Here is a 21,355-nt window from a genome sequence, read left to right on the forward strand (position 1 = left end):
GTAAGTGCCCTATACAGGCATATCATTTTTTAATCTTTTATATCATATTTTTGCTGTAATTTTTTCCATGTTTAGATATATTTAGATACATAAATGTCACTGAGTTACAAGTCCCGAAAGTGTTTAGTAGAGTAATGTGCTGTTCAGGTTTATACCCTAGAAGCAACAGACTATACCTTATTACTCATGTGTATGGTAGGATCTATTATCTAGGTTTGTGCAAGTATACTCTAGGATGTACACAGCACAATGAAATCACCTATCAGTGCATCTCTCAGAATATATCCACTGTTAATCAATGCATAACTGTGCTATATTTTGAAACACTACTATAAGCAGCCCATATTAGAGAAGAGATAACTACTAAACACTTATTATACACATCATTTAATTTTTTCAATAAATTTTTCATGATCCCCATTATGTACATGAAGAAACAGACGTAAAGGTTAAAAGTAATTTTCCCAAAGTTATGGAGCTAAACATAATAAAAGCAGGAGTCAACCCCAGCTGGCCAGACTCCAAAGACTATGTTCTTTCCCCACCTGCAGAGTAAGAAGTGAATTATTATAAACTTTTGTGCCCTGCTTATAGATCTTTCCATTTATAATCAGGTCCTTTCATTTCCAAGTGTGAAAGCACTTTTTCTTTCACATTTGAAGCAAAGCACACCCGGCTGATATTTTCTAACAATATTTTTCAACTGCAGGTTTGGTTCACATAAAAAAGAAAGGGCAAAAGGAAGGAATAAAATTAAAACAAAAATGTCTTAAGGAGAAACATAACTTATACTTTAAGAGTTTTTTTCTTCCAAATTTCATTTGTTTTAGATATATAACACAAATCCTCACACACCATTTAGAAAGACATCTAATAAATGAACATGTAATGATTAACAACTGCTTTATAATCAAAACCACCATTTTCAAGATAAAAACTTATAAAAGCATAACTTAGAAGGCACATATGCACAAATACACCTACTTTTTGATAAATGTATTTCTTTAGTGCTTGAAGCTTTTATAGTGAGAATGCCTTTCTGTATTATTTGCACTGTTTTAATGAATAAAATATAACCAAGGTCATATTTTTAGACTAAAGTTTTAATACATCCATTTCTCCTAAGAATAGCAGTAATTTAAATAAGTCATATACTTAGGACTTACAAGTGGCAAATATTCATTGATGTATTTTAAAAATACTCCGTAATACAGACTAACAACTAATAAGGAAATGTATCACCTGAAATAATTTTTTCAAGCAATTAATATTTAATACTAAAGGTCTAGAAATAGATAATTTAAACTTTCACCTACCCTTATTTCCATATTTGGTATGCAAAGTACTCCAATTAAAGACTGGATCCCAGAGTTTCCAGGTTTACATAAATTAATAATACCTAGAGAAGATCAAAAACCATCACTGACTTGAACTTCAAAAAAATTTCTATAGCATATATTATGTCAGAATATAAAATCTGTGATATTTTTCTAAGCTGAATTAAGCTATTATACTATTTGGTTATTATAAGTGATATATAACTGAAGTATATTTCAAGCATTCTCTGTAGTTCCCTACTAATTAGAAATAATAATTTCATCATTTAAATTCCTTCTTGATTATCTGCTTCATATCCAAAACCTTCATGAGTCTGACTATCTGATACTTTCCTGGTGCCTGATAAACATTTGCTTTCTCTGGGGGTAAGAACATGGAAAAGAATAAGTCTGTTTACCTCCTTTAATGCTCCCCAATTAAAAGTGAGAAACCTTGCTTGGCATTTATCTTTTAAAAGTCAATTCTAAAACTTATTGAACACACAGAAGAGTATAAGCAACAGACTTTGAACAAAGATAAATAATTTTAAATTAAAATCATGTCACAAAAGAATATATGTGAACAGTCAAAAAACACATAACAGTGTTCAATTTCATTAATCATCAAAGAAATGCAACCTATGAGATGAACCTATAGGTTGAGAAATGCAACCTATATTAATAATGACTACTACCTACCTACTAGAATGACTAAAATTAAAGACTTATAAGCAACACCGAATGCTGACAAAGATGCAAAACAACTGGAACTCACATATACTGGTGATAGAAGTATAAGACAGTATAGGTATCTGGGGGAAAAGTTTAGCAGTATATTACAAGACTAAATATATATTCACCTGTCATTCAACAATTCCATCTAGGTATTTACCCAAGAGAAACGAAAGCTCACTTCAACAAAAAGAGTTGTATAAAATTGTTCACAGTATTTTAAATAGGCAGATGTTCACAAGTAGAAGGATTTATAAAAAAAGATTTGTATAAAATTGTTCACGGTATTTTAAATAGGCAGATGTTCACAAGTAGAAGGAAGACTAAAAGAACTATGATGCAGTCATCTAATGAAATATTATCCAGCAACAAAAAGGAACACATTACTGATAACAGAAACAAATGAATCTCAAAATTGTTATGTTGAGTGAAAAAAGCCTTACACAAAAGTGTACATACAGTGTAATTCCACTAATATGAAGTTTCAGAATAGGCAGAACTAATCCATAATAAAAAATAATCAGAATGGTGCTTACTTTTTAAGAATATTAAGTCAGATACTAGAAAGGAGTATAAGGGAAAAAAAAAAAGGACTGTAAACAACTGAATTCTAGATAACATGTGTAATGTTGAGAAGTAATGAGCACTAATGTCTGCACCTTCCTTTGAGATATTAAGATGTATCAGAGTAACACAGGTCAGCTGATGAACACACAGAGGGATAAGCAGATATCCAATAAAGCAAATACAGTAAAATCTAGGGGCAAGAGTACACAGGTGTTTGTCATATAATTTAAAAAAATTTTTAGGTTTTCAAACTTTTTATAATAAAATGTTAGTGAAAACATTTTTTAAAAAGTCATATTGGGGTCTGAAGTTCTGTTATTCCTGGCTAAGTGTGCGTGTGCGCACACACACACATATTTATGAATAACCTATATTTCTCTCTGTATTTAGAATCAAAATAAAATTAAAATGTAAGAGGTAGACTTATTTGCTTAAATTATCAAATAGTACTTCTCAAATTTTACTTTGATGTTTATTGGTGGTTTGAGAGATTATAGATTAAGATATAGTCTCTACAATCATACTCTGCACTAACACAGAAAATATGCCGTTGCAACTCATGAAGAAATTGTGTTCTAGAAGGTCATATCATAATCAGTTATTTGGAATTTGAAGTACATCACAGAAATAAGGTTACAAATACACAAAAGTTTATTTGACTTATAACTAGTACTACAGAATCTAAATACTATTTAGGAAATTATTTCTGTGAGAAAAATGCTTTCACAGTTCTAACTTGTAATGCTGTTATTTCTCTTTCTACTTCAATGGGAGGGTGGAAGGCTCCCAACCTGTTAAGTTTCTAATGATGCATCACTATATAAGGGCTCCAGAAGAAATTGAAGCACAGGGGAAAAAAAAAATGTTTAAAAGCAAAGAGGGACAGTGACAGTGAGAATAGTCTGAAGTAGGAAGAATGAATGATGAGGGGATAGTAGCTAGACTAGTATTGGTAGTTAAAGCAGGATAGAGTTAATTGTTTTGCTAAGATAGAAGCTAAGGGACAGCAAAGAATGATGACTGTTAACTACTGAATATAAAGTTATACTGAGTTTGGGGTAAGGCAGTGAAGGTTAAGCGGGGCAGGAGGACTGAGTTGGTTTCTATATTGAAAGAGTATGAGAGGGAGGTGGTAAGGTATAAAAAAAGTATATGTGATTGCTGGGTCCTTGTAGGGGTCCTCAAACTTTTTAAACAGGGGACCAGTTCATTGTCCCTCAGACCGTTGGAGGGCCAGACTGCGGGCCCCGGGATGAATTGGCTGCAGTGGCAAAAACACCTGGGGGGCCAGATAAATGTTCTAGGTGGACTGCCTGTGGCCTGTGGGCCATAGTTTGAGGACGCCTGCCTTACAGAATTTTGTGGTTGTCCACGAGTGTAAGGGAAACAGTTATGAGGTATAGCAAGACAGGACTTTTTATGTAGGTGCTAAGAAGAGAGAGAACTTCCTTGGAAATATACTGGCTAGGGGCCAAACCTATGACTGGGATAAATATCTGTATAGAAAAGATACTTTAAGTTAGTGTTATATAGGTACATAGAAATGTTTAGGTAAATTTGTTCTGCTTATTGCTATATTCCTTTCTATGCTATCCCTTCAATTATTCTTCAAAATCAACGAGGAATACAGTAATCATCAGTATAAAAAACCACATGTAGTGGTATTATTTTAAGAAAAATATTTGCTTTTTATTCAGTAGAACAATAAAATATGTACAAGCTCAAGAAATTTGTGACTACTAATTGCCTATCTTGATTATTGGGTGTTTATAATATTATTACATTGTATTTTTAAGTAATAAATTTTAGTTCCATATACAGCTAATACTCAAGTATGTAGGCTTTTTTGGTATATGTTATGCTTAATTGCTTAATTTTTTTGTACAGTCCGGGTAACTTGGACAGTTCAGTTAGCACAGTAATTTGCAAACAGTTACTAAATATTTTATATATATATAGGATATAATACTAGCTATTTCCTATTAACCACTGCAAATTTTCTTCTCTGTATTTTAATAACTTTGTACATACTCTTTGGTTCTAGTAATAACATATAAAGACAGACTAGATAAACATCAATTAAACGGTACAACAATAATTTAACATTTGAAAAAAGTAGTTTTTCTTCTTGAATGTAATAAACATAGATCAACCTACCTGCCCATGACCGGAATGTTGCTATGATTCCCATTTTACTGGCTAGAAACCGTGCTTCCCTGTCTTCTCTGTTAAGGGATAGGGAGATATAAAAGAAATAAAATGTTAAAATGAGTTTTTCCTGTTACTGTATCATAATAAGAACTATCATTAATTAATGCTTAAATATTTATACATGAAATTAAAACAAGATATTAAAGATCAGACCTACTCCAAAGCAAATTACTCAACTATAAATTAACTCCTGAAGTAAAATTCACAAAAGGGTTTAAAATTAATTATAAGCTTTTCTACTCAGTTCTGTGTTCCTTGCTCTTTCTGAAAACTATGTTTAAGCATTAGAGAGAATACTATTCTCCTCATGAGTATCTGTGGAATGTGGCTATCCCTTACCAAAGAAAAATTACCACATACACTTAATTTTATCATAGACATTCTCTTTACTTCAAAATTCTTGTCCTGGACTTATTTGAACATTTATAACAAGCAAGTTCAATACAGTCACTGAAATGTTATTTAAAAAACAAATCTACACATTAACATTACCAATGACTTTCTTTCTTGACAATTAGGTATCTGTCTCATTTGTTCTTTTTTTTATACAGCAGTTACAATAGTTAAGGCAAGCAACAGAACTATTTGCATTTGTTACACAGTTTTCATGCTTGACTTATGGCTATTTTCAACACTTAATAACAATCTTCTAACTATTTATTTATGCTATTGCAACCACCATCTGTACCCTGTCCATTGTCTAGTTTTTCCTGTGCCATCTTTTCCTTCCCTAGTTAAATTCTTAATAATCGTAAGCATACTGAAATTCACAGCAGAACTGAGAAAAAAAAAAAGTTAGAAGGAAAGAAACAAAAGAAGGAACAATTAAAAAAAGGCAATGATAGAAAATCAAATTAGACAGTAGGAAGCAGTCAGATAGTCTACAAAAGAATAAAAAGCTAAGAGAAAAGTAAGAGACTGTAGCAACAGTCAAACTAAGAATATAATAGTAATTACAATGGAAAAAGAATCAATGTTCTTTCTCTTAAAAATGGTGGTAAGGCTCTGCGCCTGTGGCTCAACTGGCTAAGGCACCAGCCACAAACACCTAAGGTGGTGAGTTCGAATCCAGCCTGGGCCCGCCAAAAACAACAATGAGGACTGCAACAAAAAAATAGCCGGGTGCTGTGGTGGACACCTGTGGTCCCAGCTACTTGGGAGGCTGAGGCAGGAGACTCGCTTGAGCCCAGGAGTTGGAGGTTGCTGTGAGCTGTGATGCCACAGCGCTCTACCCAGGGGGATAGCTTGAGGCTTTGTCTCAAAAAAAAAAAAAAAATGTTGGTAACATACTTAGATTTATTGCCTGGAAATCTATCTTTAACCTATTAAACTTGTAATATTTTTTAAATCACTCATTTCCCTTTCCTTGATCTTAAATTTTTTTCTCTACATTTTAGTAATATTGTACATATTCTTTGGTTCTAATAATAATATATAAAGTAAAACTAGATAAGTAACAATTAAATGATGCAACAATATACCTTAATATGCCTTATGTGACCTGCCATCTATCTGCTGATACTCCAGAAACTTACAGAACCAAAGAAAAGGAAGCATTTTGGTACAATGCCCCCCTCAAATGCTAAAAAATATCTAAATTCATGGTATGCAGAATTATAAAAATGGCCCCAACCCAAATTCCATGTCTTTATCTCTAGATCCTGTGATTATGATGAAATATCACTGCCATGACTATGACTATGTTATATGACTATGTTATATAGACTATGTTATCTAGTCTAATAGAGCATAAAATAGGGAGATTACATAGCAGTCCTTATATAACTAGAAAGCTTTCTATAACTAGTGACAGAAGATAGATTCAAAGCACTAGAAGCATTCTAAGCACTGTTGCCTTTGCAGATGGAGGAGGCCACATGCCAAGGCATGTGAAAGGCCTCTAGGAGGTGAAACTAGATCCAAGCTTACAGCCAGCAAGGAAAAAGGGACCTGAGAGGAACTGAATTTTGCCAAGAGGAATGAGCTTGGAAATGGACCCTTTGCCAGAGCCTCCAGACAAAAGGTGGGTCAGACTATTGAACTACTAAACTGTAAGTTAATAAACTAGTATTGTTTTAAGCCACTGTGTGTAGTAATTTATTATGCAGTAATAGAAAAACTCATATATTTTCCATCAATAAAGAGAATGTCCATATCTCTAACAAGCCAAGAAAGGGGCTTAAGAATTCCAATTCATGACTAAAGTATAGAAGGAATAATTCTCTGAGAAGTCTTAAATAAAGGACATCTATTTTGATTTCTCAACTCAGGTCATATGTTAGGATGTGACAATGAGTCCACAGAGATGGATGTGATTGAAACCAATAGGAAACCACTATTTTTAATTCAGAAGAAAAATGAAAAACATATTCAAAGCAGCACAATCCATAATTGCAAAGATGTGGGAACAAGCCAAGTGGTCTTCAACATGGGAATGGATTAATAAATTGTAGTACATATATGCCATGGAATACTATTCAACCACAGAAGATGGATATTATATATCTTTTGCAACAATTTGGATATGACTAGAGATCATTCTCCCAAGTGAAGTATCACAAGAATGGTAAAGCAAACATTACCCATAGTAATGGGTACATTTAGTACATACACCCAGTACTAAACTGGAATTAGTAGATTAACACCTACATACTCACATGAGGGAAAAACTCAACAGAAATCAAGCTGGAGGGTGGGTAAATTCCCATCCAACAGGTAATTTGCATGGGTATATACAGCACACTACCTGGTGTGGACACACCTATAAACACTTTAACCTTACAAATCCAAATAATGGAATCTGTTTGTACTTCTCTATTAATCTGGGGGGAAAAAAAACTAATAAAAACATTCCTTTGTCTAAGGTTTCAAAACTTAGTGAGGAATTTAAAACTACATACCATCATAAAAAGCATGTCTACAATCTAACAGCCCTACTAGGAAAACATCTTACGGCATATTTAATGGAACTGCATCATTGGCAAAGTCTTTGCAGATAGTACATTTGATCCCTAAATCATTTTAATTATAGTCATCTCTAAATCCCCAGCAAACATGTATTTCTCTTCTCCAAAAAGACTCTGAAAATTATACTGCCTCATTTCTAGAAAATAATCTTTACCCCTATTTATTTCCCTATTAATCTTACTCTCAAAATTCTAAATATGACATCATTCTGCTGAATCAGTTTGTTAAGACACTTCTTCATTCTATTCCCTGTTATTTCATTCTTTTAGTTGCTTAATTTAATTATGCTAAAAATACACAGAACAGTAAAATAAGATGTAGGTTTCTATAGTAGACTCTCATTTTTTGAAATGAGAATCAGTCTTTAAATTTCTCAAAGCTTTCAACTTTTTAAACCACAGTAAACTATGAGAGAAATAAAACCTAATTCCATAAAACAGTAAATTTACTTTAGTTCACATTTCTCTGGCTCTACCTGCAATCAGGCAAACCTAAAAGCTTTAATATTCACACACACACACACACCAATGGTACTTACTTCAGCTGTCCTTCAGCTGTATCTGGACTATGTCTATAGTGAAAATCAGTATAGGGTGCTAAAATTCGCTAATTATAAAAAAAAGAAGAAAAAGAAAATAATCTTTATTATAAAATACATTCTTTCCAAAATTAATTCCATTCTGTCTTTGTCTTTAATTGAGTTGACTGCTTAAGAGACTTACTGATTTTTAAATGTACAAATTGCATTTTTGAACTCATAAACTGAACTCATATCTAAAACAGAGACAAATCATATATGCGCAATTTGATGGATTTTCTCAAACTAAGCATATTCATGTAACTAGCACCAGATAAAGATTACCAGCATCAGTGTAACCTAAAAATTTGTACCCTCATAATAATAATTTGAAAAAAAAAAATTACCAGCATCCTCAAAGTTCTCTTCATATCCCTTGGAAGCCAGCCATGATTTACTGCAAGATAACCATCCTGACTGCTAACACCACAAAATTTTAAAAATTATTTAAATCATTTTATGAATTACATTCTACTTTTGTTGCTAGTATAAAGAAAATCCAAGTTATTTTTGTGTATTGTCCTTGTACCAAGAAACCTTGTTAAATTTACTCATTACTTTAGAACAACTGTGTCTCAGTAACAACCTTTCCATCATGTCTCCTGAATTACTGTGGATATAAATTTCAATTCGAAACGTAACTTAAAATGTATAAGAGATAAATAATTGCTTTTAACAGTTAATATTCTCTTATGTTTAGTTATACATGTATTTCTTCTGGGTCTCTTTGTTCTTTCCTGCATCTGTTTGTTTCTCTGAGATAATTTTTCTTTTAACTGAAAATTCCCTTTAGTTTTTCTTTATAGCTCTTTTGTTAAACAGTAAAAAATACTTATTATCTCATGCAACTCTGGTGAGTCAAGAACCTTGGGAGAGGACTGGCTGCATGGTTATAGCTCAGGGTCATGATCATGAATTGCAGTCAAAATGTTGGCCAAGGCTGTAGTCATCTTGAAGACTTGACTGAAGCTAGAGGATCTGCTTCAAAATGTTTTATTTACAAGGTGCTGACTGTTGGTAAGAGGGCCTCCCCATGTGTGCCTCACCTTGGGCTTGCCTCAGAGTCCTCATGACAAAAAAGCAAGCAACCCAAGAAGGAGCAATGTTTCTTTTAAATTCCTCAGGAATTTCGAAAGACACATACCAACATGCCCAGTAAGACCCCTAAAGTGCTGGGATTACAGGCGTGAACACCTCGCCTGGCCTACTTTTGTTTTTGAAAGATATTTTCTCTAAGTTAGGGTGGCACTTGGTTTCTTTCAGCACTTTAAAAATGCCATTCCATGGTCTCCAGTTTCCATTATTTCTGTAGAGAAATCAGCTGTTAGACTTGCTCCTTTGAAAGTAATGTCTTTTCTCAAGTTGCCTTTAAGATTTTGGATTGCATATGCTTTCAAAAATTTTACTATGAGCCCTAATGTTTTTTTCTTTGTATTATCTTATTTTGAGTTTTTTGAGCTTGGTAAGCATGAAGCTTCATGAATTTTAGAAACAAAGATTTGGCCACTGTCTCTTTGGACCTCGGCTTCTGCCAATTTTCTCTCTCCTTAACAAAATCTACAGTTATGTTTTATTCTTTTGCTCTATTTATTTCCTTTCTTTTTTCTGTTTCACTTCATGTGAATCAAAATTATTTTTGTTTTACTTTGTATATTTTTATCAACCTTTCTTCTAGTTTACTAACAATATCTTCTGTTTAAACTGAATTTTTAATTTCATTGAGTTCTGCATTCTAGGTATATTTCTCATTCATTACTAGAATTTCCATTTAATTCTTAGCATAATCTAATTACGTGGTAAATTCTCCTATTTCATCTATTTTATTCTTCTTCCTGAGCAAACTAATCATGGTTGTTTCAAAGTCTTTTTCTCTTTTGGGATCACTTATAAGAATGTTCCTATGGGATTTTTTCTTTGGCATTTTCAGTTATATGGTTATGTCTTTTAACATGACTAGGAATTTCTGATAGAATGCCAAGCATTGTATATTTCATAAAAGGCTCCACATGATGTTATTTTCTACCAGAGATGGTCCATTCTTTCCTCTGCTAGGTACACAGACTAAGAGGACTACTGATCACTTTCTCCTAATTATCAAATAAGTTAAATGAGGCTACAATGCAATTTTAATAAGACTTTAGAGTTACTTTAGATTGTTTTCCTATGTTTAAAGTTTTTTTCACTTATGTAAAGGCTTTGCTAATCTGCTGTACTATAACAGGAATAAAAACCGAGCCTCTATATATTATCTTCATTTAATAAAATTATCTCTCCAATTTTAAAATTATTTTTCTACTTGATAAAAAAAAATTAAAGCTAAACATGTAAAATATCAACAAAAGCCAGTTTATTTCCATAGAATCCTATGAATAACACATTAGAAATCACTTATTAAGATGCATTGCACTTACATTTGCTAATGATATAGGCTAGTATCAACTTTATAACTCAAGTGATTTTTTAAAATAGACCTAATAAAAATATAACTTTTCAGAAGTTTCATAAAATGATTTAGAAAGACAAACTAGGGGACAATAAATCCTTTATACTTTGAATAATTTCATATCTGAATACAGACAAATCCTTGATTTAATCTGAGTCCTCCATGGACGACAATGCAGTACATTCACACAAAATAAACTCTAAGAGTACAGTGTGTGATAATTCTGTTCCAACCTCTACCACATACCTTCTTACAAAGTGTAGTAGGCTTTAGTACTTAATAAACACTATCTGAATCAGTAAAAAAAAATAAAAATGTAGAGTATTTTAAAAACATGCATACACTTGCAAGTAGATATAATTAATTGAAAACAAAGTGCTTCCAAGTTCAGAGAATCTTAGTATGATTTAATGAATAAACAGCATATAAATAGCAGGAGCTATTCATACACAATTAATGTACTGAAGTCCTTGAAAACAATTGGTCTTCTCAATAGGTAAATATCTTATGTAACATTACTTGTACTCTACTTTGCTTAGTAAACTTTTCATGGCTAATATAAAAATAAACTTTACTTTGCACAATGATGAAATATTATTCAGAATAACATTTTCATTTCAGTCCAAACTGAATGAGCTATAATACATTGCTGGTAATAAACAAGTCTTGGTTAATTAAGTCTGAAATTAATATTGTGCTGTAGCGATAGACTTCAAAATTCACCATCAGAGTGTACCTTAAAATATATTTTAAGACTAGAAAAGAATATGAAAGTTTCTACCTCTAATTCTACATCGGCTCGTACATACTGACGGGTCTTTGGATGATTAAGGAGGTGCAAAATTGTAGTAATTAGGGCCTCATTTATTCGACTTAATTGGCAATCAATCACATTTTTCAAGATGGTATTTAGTCCACCTCGAAGGGCCACCACCTCTGGATTTTGAAGTGCTAAAATAAAAGAGAAAAATTTGACATATTACATTGGGGATAATTACAAAAAGTAATTTAAAAAACCTGGGCATTTACTGTAAAACTTAATTTCCTTCCCTTTCTGACTTAAAACACTTTCTTATCAATGACATTTAAAAGGACAAGTGGATAAAAGGTATCTACTAAGAGTCACTGAATATAAAGTGCCTTGGGCTGTCTTTTCATATCCTTTTTGTCCATTATTTTACTAAAATGGTTTTTCTTTCCTATCAAGTACAGGGAGCTTTTATAAAGTGAGGACATTAGTCCTTTATCTGTTTCAAATCTTATCTCATTTATAATTGAACTTTAAATTTTGTTTAAAATGGTGTATTTCATTTCTCTATCTTCATTTTTAGGAAATATACAGAGAGACACACACTTTTTAATAACTTTAAGCTCAGAAACTCTTCTTACTACTAAGATCAGGCATTTCTTTTTATGTGAGCACCTGTGCATATGTGTTTCAAATGAGTTCATGATTTACACATCCGTTTTCTACCAGAAAGTTTTGTTAATATAATATATGCAATTTTTCCTCCAAATGTTTAATGAATTAAGCCAGCATGCTTTCCAAACTGATTTTTTTTACTTTATAATACACTAAAGTTTTCTGTATTGCAGGGTCAGCAACTCTTGATTCTTTTCCATTTTTCTAGGATAATAGTTCTTTAAAAATATATGTATATGGAAACAAACTCTTCCCTTTCTCCTCCATTTATTTTTTTTCAAAAATGTTTTTATGGTTGGTTCTTTACTATTCATTCTTCCAGGTAAATTTTAGAATTAAGTTTCTTCTCTTACATTTTTTAAAAATAAGGTATAATTACATACAGTAAAATGTACAGGTTTTAATAGTAGAATTCAATAAATTCTGAACAATGGCCCTAAAACAAACTACATTACATAAAAACTACCTGTTCTTTATTTTTTAAAATAAAACTACCAGGGCAGTGCCTGTGGCTCAAAGGAGTAGGGCGCCAGCCCCATATGTCGGAGGTGGCGGGTTCAAACCCAGCCCTGGCCAAAATTTAAAAAAAAAAATAAGTAAATAAAACTACCTGGGTGAGTCTTTTTAGAGGCAATTATTTCACTGAAGTTTTCAAATACTTCAAATACAGTTTTTGATCTGTCATATTTTCTACCTTGTAAGTGGAAATTAAAATTTACCCATTGATTTCACTGGTTCAAAAATACATTAAAAAATCTTGTATTTCTCTTTCTCATTTAACTTCTTTCACATTTTCCAAATATTTATTTATTTTTATAGTTTTCTTCCAATTAACAAAATGTAGATTAAATAATCTATCATGTTCCCTATTAAAACGTGTAATTTTATTGTTGCCTTATTCCTTTTATATGAAATTGAGTTTTTTTCCTTCTTTTTCTATTTCTTGACTTCATACTGGTTCATTCTTTCATTTTTTGCTTATTTTATTATGAGACGTTAACTCTGATTATAGTTTTCCACGCATTCCATACATAAGCATATAGTTAAATTTTTATTATTTTTCTAAATTTCCTTAATCACATGTCTCTCTTTCTCTCCCTATCAACAGGCATTATGTACAGTATTTTTAAATTCTCAATAAATTTAAAAATATTATTCAGAATAGTAGGTTTGGTTCTTCTATTTTTTTAGCTTACATGTTATTATTTATTATTTCAGGAAGGACTGTGACTCAAACCATTCTTGTATTAGGTGAGGAAAAAATATCTTTTCTTGTCCTTTAATATTATATTTCTTTGATGGCGCCCCTAGCTCAGTGGGTAGGGCACAGGTCACATACACTGAAGCTGGCGAGTTCGAACCCAGCCTGGGCCAGCTAAAACAACGACAATTCCAACAGTAACAAAAAATAGCCAAGCATTGTGGTGAGTGCTTGTAGTCCCAGCTACTTGGGAGACCGAGGCAAGAGAATTGCTTAAGACCAAGAGTTTGAGGTTGCGGCAAGCTGTGAAACCACAGCACTGTACCCAGGGGAACATAGTGAGAGTCTGTCTCAAAAAAAAAAAAAAAAAAAAAATATATATATATATATATATTTCTTTAATAACAAGTAAGGTTGAACTTTTAAAATATATTGATCAGCCATGCCTTTGAGAACTACAGTCCTCCCTCCATATCCAAGGGGAGCTGCTCCAGGACTTCCATGGACACCAAAATCCTCAGATGCTCAAGTCCGTTATATAAAATGATACTGTATTTGCATATAACCTGGGCACATCCCCCTATATACTTTCATTCATCTACAGATTACTTCTAATACCTAATATAATGTAAATGTTACAGAAATACTTGTTATGCTGCATTTTTAAAATTTGTATTATTTTTTGTAGTAATTTTTTTCTCCCAATATTTCTATCTGTGGTTGGTTGAATCCACAATGGGAAACTCGGATGCTCATTTGCTTTTCCCACGGATTTGCATATAAGTAACTGTTTCTTGCATTTTTTTTATTTGTTTCTTATAACATTGCTTGTTTTCTTGACTTCTCAGAGTATCTGTAGCTCCTGAAGACCCTGTGTGGTTTCTTTTGATAATTTAAAACTCCTTTTCCTCCAATAATCGAATAAATATTCATTATTTTCTCCCATTGTTCTTCCATTTAATAACTCTTAGATCCTTCTGCATTTAGAATTCATTTTTACATATAGCACACCTTGTTTACTGTTTTTAACCCTCATCGAGATAAGAGTATGGTTACCATCAGAGAGCCAGACTTTAAGAAAATTTTCTTATAAATACTGGAACTTAGAGAATTCCTATACTAAATTCCATGATGAATAAAACTTAAAATTTGTAGAGTATCACTTTGAAATTGTTAAATAACAAGTCTTTCACAAATGTACACTTTTTCATATTTTTGTAGCAATAACTGAAAAATTCAAGTATCAAAAAATTTAAAATGTTTAATTTTTTGGTAAAATATTACATATGGATTATTTAAATGAAAGAAAAATTCTGACCTAGTTCACAGATAATGGCAATGCATGCTCGGACCATTCTGTCTCTTTCTTGAAGTCCATCATTTCCAACTGCTATTAATGAGTTGGTCACAGAACTAGGAAACAAGGAAGCATTCACAGTAATCATCTGTAACAGAGAGGAATCAGATAAAGAAGTTACTCACTTTGTAATACACTTCTTAACCCTATTTTGTTCAGATTAAGGTATTTAATATCATAGAGTATTTATAAAATTTAGGTATCACTTTTACCTTCTGCTTCATATGGATATTTCAAAGATTACTAATATAACTAATAATAGAAAAATGTTAATAATCATTATAATGGAAAAATGTGTAAGGTTGTTTTCTAATAGCCCAGACTATAAATAATTTGACAAGGAAGATTTAATATTTGAGATTCTAAATTAATCCAGAACAGGAACTACACTTAAACAGCATTTCACTCCCTAGACAAAGTATACTAATGGCGACATCAGCTGTCACTATACTACTATACTATTATATTCCTGATCCTCTCCCTCACATATAGTCATCTCCAAGTCTAATCAATTTACTTCATGAACATCTTTATCCCTAATTGCACTTCCTCATAAAATTAATTGGTTTGAGTCTTTACTCTCTCTCATTGTGTTGTAATATACACCTAATGATCTCTTCAATCTCTAGCCACTCCCCCAAATCAAATCTGAAATAACTCACAGTATATTTTTAATATTTCAAAAATCCTGATGGAAATAGCTTATGTTCTGTGATAAAACTTTGGTGGAATTTCACATTAAATGAAAGATCTAACTGGCAATTATATACTAGGAATATTGAAAATAGGTAACAAATACTGTCAATTGAAAAACAGAAAACAAATTATGTAGCTAATTATTGTTTAATACATAAAGGCTACTTGGTAGATTAAATATATCTTTTGTTTGGGTGGTAATGAAATACTGAGGAAAATTAATCTGTCCTGGATTAATATAATTCTGTTGAGAAAACTTGGACTATGAAACAATAAAAGGATGCTATATAAATAATGAAAGATAAATAATTAAGTCCTATAGAGGATCATAAGAAAGATCTGTATTGGTTAGAGTAGTTATAAAGTTTATGTCATCAAGAAGCATTAGTGATGTTTACAAAGTTCAACTGAAATTATACAGTATAGTTCCACAATTGTAAAATAAATACATTTCTAATAACTACAGAATCTATAAAAGCTTTCATATACATTTCTAAATCAGTATTTTCCATTAATCAAAAAAAATGAGAAAGAAGGGGAAGAAGAGGAAAAAGAGCATATAGGAAACCAATCTTCCTGGGTAAAAAATTCTTATGATGGTTATTTGTATTTTAATACTTACTGGTGTATTATTAGAAGCTTACAAGAAAATTTCCCCTAACACCAAAATGCATCTAATATATTCTGTGAACAGTTATCTTAGAAACCGAACGAAATGGCCTTTAGAGTTAAATTTGCCATTAATAAACTATGTTATTTTTGCCAAATCAATTCTTTCTGTGCCTCAGTTTCCTCATTTGTAAATAAAGATGTGTATGACCAGACAATTTCTATAGTTTCAAATATAAAATTCTACTCTACGAATATCAAGTGTCTGGTGAACCTATACTTATTTAATTCAAGAGACTGTATAAGATTTAAATTTTTGGCTGGGCATAGTGGCTCATGCCTGTAATCTAAGCACTCTGGGAGGCTGAGGTGGGAGGATCCCTTGAGCTCAGAAGTTCCAGACCAGCGTAAGCATGAGGGAGACCCCTTCTCTACTAAAAATAGGAAAAAAAATACATTGTATTTTTACCAAAAAAAATCACTCTTCTTATTTCTAGGTATAGAAGCTCTTAAATTCCAGGTAAATCAGAGAATGCTTTCTTCACAAATCAACAAATGAGGAAAAAGTCATACAACACAGTCACTATTTAAAAACAGTTTAATCATATTTCTTGGCATAATAGGACAGACATATAAAACAAATTAAAGATCATGAGTAGGTAATGGCTTTGTGGAACTGATATAAAGGAATCAGAGAAGGAATGAGTTTTCCAAGGGCAGTGTCTAAAATTTGAGATGAGACTAAAAGGCCAATATAATATGGAAGGGGATGGAAATGAGAGGAGGAGGAAGTAATAATCATGGTAGTGGGTACTTGTTTACATGCCTGATAGCATACTAAGGTCAGACAAAAACAGCTGGTTGGAACGAATGTGGACTCTGAGTATTTGCCAAGGTGTGCTGGTTGTATTTAAAATTCACAAGCCAATAAAAGTTTGGAAATTTGGAGAATTAGGGTCTTGCTCTGGCTTTGCCAGTATTTGTTGTGTTCCAAGCGTGTATGATTCCACCAAATAATTCCTTTCAACTGAAAAAATAAATGAAACATGAAGAAAATAATGGATTAGCTTCTGAGCTATACAGTAAGTATAGTTTACATAGGATAATTAAAGAGTAGCAACAGCTGACTAGTGGAAAAACTATATAAAAAAGTAAAGGCCAGAAAAGGACTACCTAAATTGGAGAAAGGGTGGCAAGGAAGAGGGGATACCATTTGGAGACACTAAGACGAAGTAACAAACCAACAGAAAATTTCCAGAAGAATGAGACAAATACAAGAAAAGGAAAAGTAACATTAATTATCACAGAACAAGTTATCTTACAGGAAAAATTACTTTTGCTTTTCTTTCAAAATAAATTTTATTAAAAATTAAAAAAAAATTTTTGAATGCACACAAAAACAATATAGTTCCACAACCATATATGGTAATAGTTATGATATTAAACATATCATTTATGTTGGATATGATTATGATATTAAACATTAATTTCTACTGTAGGATGAGCATCCCCAATCTAACATGAAACACTCCAAAATCCAAAACTTTGGACAGTATGATGCACATGCAGAAAATTCTACATTTGATACCTTTGCCTTCAAATGGCTTACTGTGCACAAACTTGCTTTCATAAACAAATTAAAAATAGTACATAAAATTACCTTCAGCCTATGTGTATAAGGTGCATACTATATATAAAATATAAATGAATTTTGTGTTTAGTTTTGGGTCACATCCCCGAATCCAAAATCTGAAACACTTCTGATCCCCAGCATTAAAGGTATTGGATATTCAAGCTGTAATGCATTTGCCAAAGTCTTATTGGAAAAAAGAAACATGTGCTTCAGGTGGTAAAAGTACTATTGAAACTGTAGTTTATCTGGCCTATAGAAGCTACTGTTCATTCAGCAAATGTGCTTTACATTTAGCTCCACAATTCTTCCACTGAGAAGAATTACTTAAATTACTCTGCATTGCAGAAGATAACAGAATAAAATAATTTTGTTATGGTGCTAGTAAATTATTTTTAAGAGCCTGTTTACTTTTACTGAACTATTTTATGAATTAAATTTTCACTTGTACAAAATACTTTATAAGACTGAAGTAAAATATTTACTAAACCCAAAAAAGATGAACTTAATTATATGAATCCATTTGAAATTCTTTTTGTGCTCACTTCAGCAGCATATTTACTTTTGTGCTCACTTCAGTAGCTCACTTTGGAATGATACGGAGCAGATTAGCATGGCCGCGCAAGGATGAAATTGTCTTTTCTTTTAAAATCAATTTCTAAGGCAGCAAATCTCAATGTATAGGTCTGAAAATTCTGAGGGTCCCTAAGATATTTTCCAAGATTCTACAAAATTAAAACTATTTCCATATCAATACAAGAACTTTATTTGTCCTTTTTACTGATTCTCTCACAAGCTAATAGTGATATTTTCCAGAGACTCTATTCATTTGATATCATAACAGATCAAATCCAAGTGCAAATATGATAATCTAGCCATGTATATTAAGACAACATTAAAAATATTTGCAAAATATTAAAACAATAGCACTCTTCTCACTGATTTGCCTTTATGGAAAATAGAATCATTTTTGCTATTATAATCATTTTTGTATTTATATTTACATATAATGGGTTTATCACTATTTTTATATTAATATATATTTTAATTCCTAATATGATAAATACTGACATATATAACCCAAATAACCAAAAAGTCATCCTAAGTTTTTCAGAAACAAATTTTGTTTTCTTATCTTGGATTTTCATAGTCATGACAGTAGGAGGATTATATGAACAAATAAAAGCCCTAAATCTTATTTTAATTTTAAAATTTAATTTTTAAAAAATTTAATTTTAAAAATTTAATCTTAAGTTTAAATTTGAAAAGCCAAATCAAAGTCCTGGTATAGTAGTTTACTTATAACAAAAGTTTTCTAATCTATCTCTAATACCACTCTCACCTGAATTTCAAACTTAAGACTGAACTCATCTATCGATTTGCTCCTTTTTATGCTTACCTGTAGGTATTATTACTAAGCACAAGACAAACAACAGGGATGGGGGAAAGAAACCAGAAGAATCCTAGTTAATATACAAAGTGAAGAGTCTACCACTTTGGAATATGTACTGAATTCAAAGATAAAAAAGGAGAAAGCTAAAAACGTTCAATTGTTAAATAATTTTAGATAAATTTTACATTAATAAACAAATACTAAAGATTCTCAGGAATGTTTAAGACAAAATATGATACTTGTCTTACTGAGGCTGTGTTCCAGTTCACTGTTTTCCTCAGCAATTAGGCTATCACATTAAACAATAACACAGCATTCCTAGAACGCCTCCTGATGAGAAGCATTATGAATTGTTCTTAACACCCTCTCCTTCCAGTTTAAATTGCAAACTTCTGTGCTGTACAATGGCCTGAATTGTTCATTGCAATTGCTCAGGGATTGTAATGAAATTCATCTTTAAAATAAGGAGCTCACAACTATTTGTGAAATCCATTTAATAGCATTAAATATAAGTATGCAATGAAGAGAAAACCAGGATAGAGGGACAAGTAATCTTTTTTCCAATAACTTATCACATCAGTAATTACAGCTACATGTCTATTGAAGTAGAAATATTCTTCACATTGAATAACTTATAAGAAATATTGTCCTAGCTATACCCAATCACATAATTACAAAAAATATTTATGTTTATCTCAAAGTTTAATGGATCCATTTAATTTATATATAACTTAAAATAAAAATGCTTAATAAAATTTTAGTCTATAAATTCTAATGAAAAGATTTTATAGAACAGTTGAATCTAAAAACGTAAATGTTTAACACAATAATTATCAATTTGCCTTTTACTCTCACACATAAAGCATACCTTTCTGACTAATCGAAGTGCTTGTGTCCTTTCTACCTCGTTGCTCTGCTGTATGTCAATGCACCTATATGATACACAAAAGTTAATCATTGATGAAATTTTATTAACAACTTTCTAAATCATAATATCACTAGATCAGACCCATGTTTGCAATATTCATACAGTAGATAAAAATTTTAACACATGATTTCTCAGTATCAGTAAATTATATCTCAGTGATCAATGTTTTAAAAAATTTAAGTAATTTATAAAACTACATACAGCTATAAAGACTCACGAACAGAGCAAAGTATCAAAAAGCCTACTATAAAAATTTATCTATCTCTGAAATATGTCACAGACATTTTATAAAAATTATAAAGGGAAAACATTTCAAGCCTGCTTTAGTTTGTGATTTTAACTAGGGCCAAAGTTAAGTCTTATGCACTATCCACAAAACTTCTATTTCACAAAATCTAATTCACTTCAAAAATTGGTACACAAGGGTGGCACCCGTGGCTCAGTGGGTAGGGCGCATGCCCCATATACCGAGGGTGGTGGGTTTGGCCCCAGCCAAACTGCAACAAAGAAATAGCTGGTCATTGTGACAGGTGTCTGTAGTCCCAGTTACTCAGGAGGCTGAGGCAAGATAGTCGCTTAAGCCCAGGAGTTGGAGGTTGCTGTGAGCTGTGATGACACAGAACTCTACCAAGGGTGATAAAATGAGACTCTGTCTCTCAAAAAAAAAATTGGTATACAATCAAATATCACTAAAGTGAAATTTCTTTGTAAAATTTATTAAATTATCCCATTCTGAAATGATTTGTATGACAAGCAAAATTAATTATCACTCATTTATGTTTAGGTAGTTCACTATTTTCATTAATGCTTTGTATCATTTGCTATTCAAAAAAAACATTTTTTTTCTATCTGAATACAATTAATCTAATGCAAGTCCATTAAAAAGTTAATGAACATAGAATTCCAATTCTGGCCATGACAGAGATGCTAGGATGAGACCAACCTTCTGACAAAACAACTATAAAGATTGGAAAAAAAACTTTATAGTATATGACAACCCAGAAAAGGGCAATGAAGAACAATCCCTGAAAAGAGAAGCACAGGGGCCCACGTTTAACCAGGCCTTTAACCTTGGGACAGTTGTCAATCTTTGGCCTTAATACCATAGAGTACTGGCAAAAAAAAAATGTCTGGCCTGCTGGACTAAAAACACATAGTTTTAACAAAGCAAAAAGCTATTCTGAGAAGCAAAGGAACAGAGCAGAGATTCAGTGGGTACATGATACTCTAAAAAAGAGGTTAGGGTATAATACTGGGTAAACTGCTAAATAACTGTATTTATACTTGAAATCTCAGATAGTCACT

At 31.8% G+C, this 21,355-nt stretch overlaps 1 protein-coding gene across 2 annotated transcripts in view; it reads right to left on the minus strand.

Annotated features, from left to right (window-relative positions):
* Positions 1 to 21,355, minus strand: part of RICTOR (RPTOR independent companion of MTOR complex 2) — a 138,167-nt gene that overhangs the window by 43,046 nt on the left and 73,766 nt on the right. For both annotated transcript variants that reach the window (XM_003792948.3, XM_003792949.3), the window contains exons 6-11: positions 19,991 to 20,054; positions 14,756 to 14,882; positions 11,595 to 11,764; positions 8,332 to 8,399; positions 4,773 to 4,840; positions 1,317 to 1,399 (exon numbers count right to left, since the gene is read on the minus strand). In XM_003792948.3, the coding sequence (XP_003792996.1) occupies positions 1,317 to 1,399; positions 4,773 to 4,840; positions 8,332 to 8,399; positions 11,595 to 11,764; positions 14,756 to 14,882; positions 19,991 to 20,054 (580 nt within the window). The remainder of the gene's footprint in view (positions 1 to 1,316; positions 1,400 to 4,772; positions 4,841 to 8,331; positions 8,400 to 11,594; positions 11,765 to 14,755; positions 14,883 to 19,990; positions 20,055 to 21,355) is intronic.

Source organism: Otolemur garnettii, unplaced genomic scaffold (genome assembly GCF_000181295.1).
Source record: "Otolemur garnettii isolate 467f Iridium unplaced genomic scaffold, OtoGar3 scaffold00063, whole genome shotgun sequence".
Classification (NCBI taxonomy): domain Eukaryota; kingdom Metazoa; phylum Chordata; class Mammalia; order Primates; family Galagidae; genus Otolemur; species Otolemur garnettii.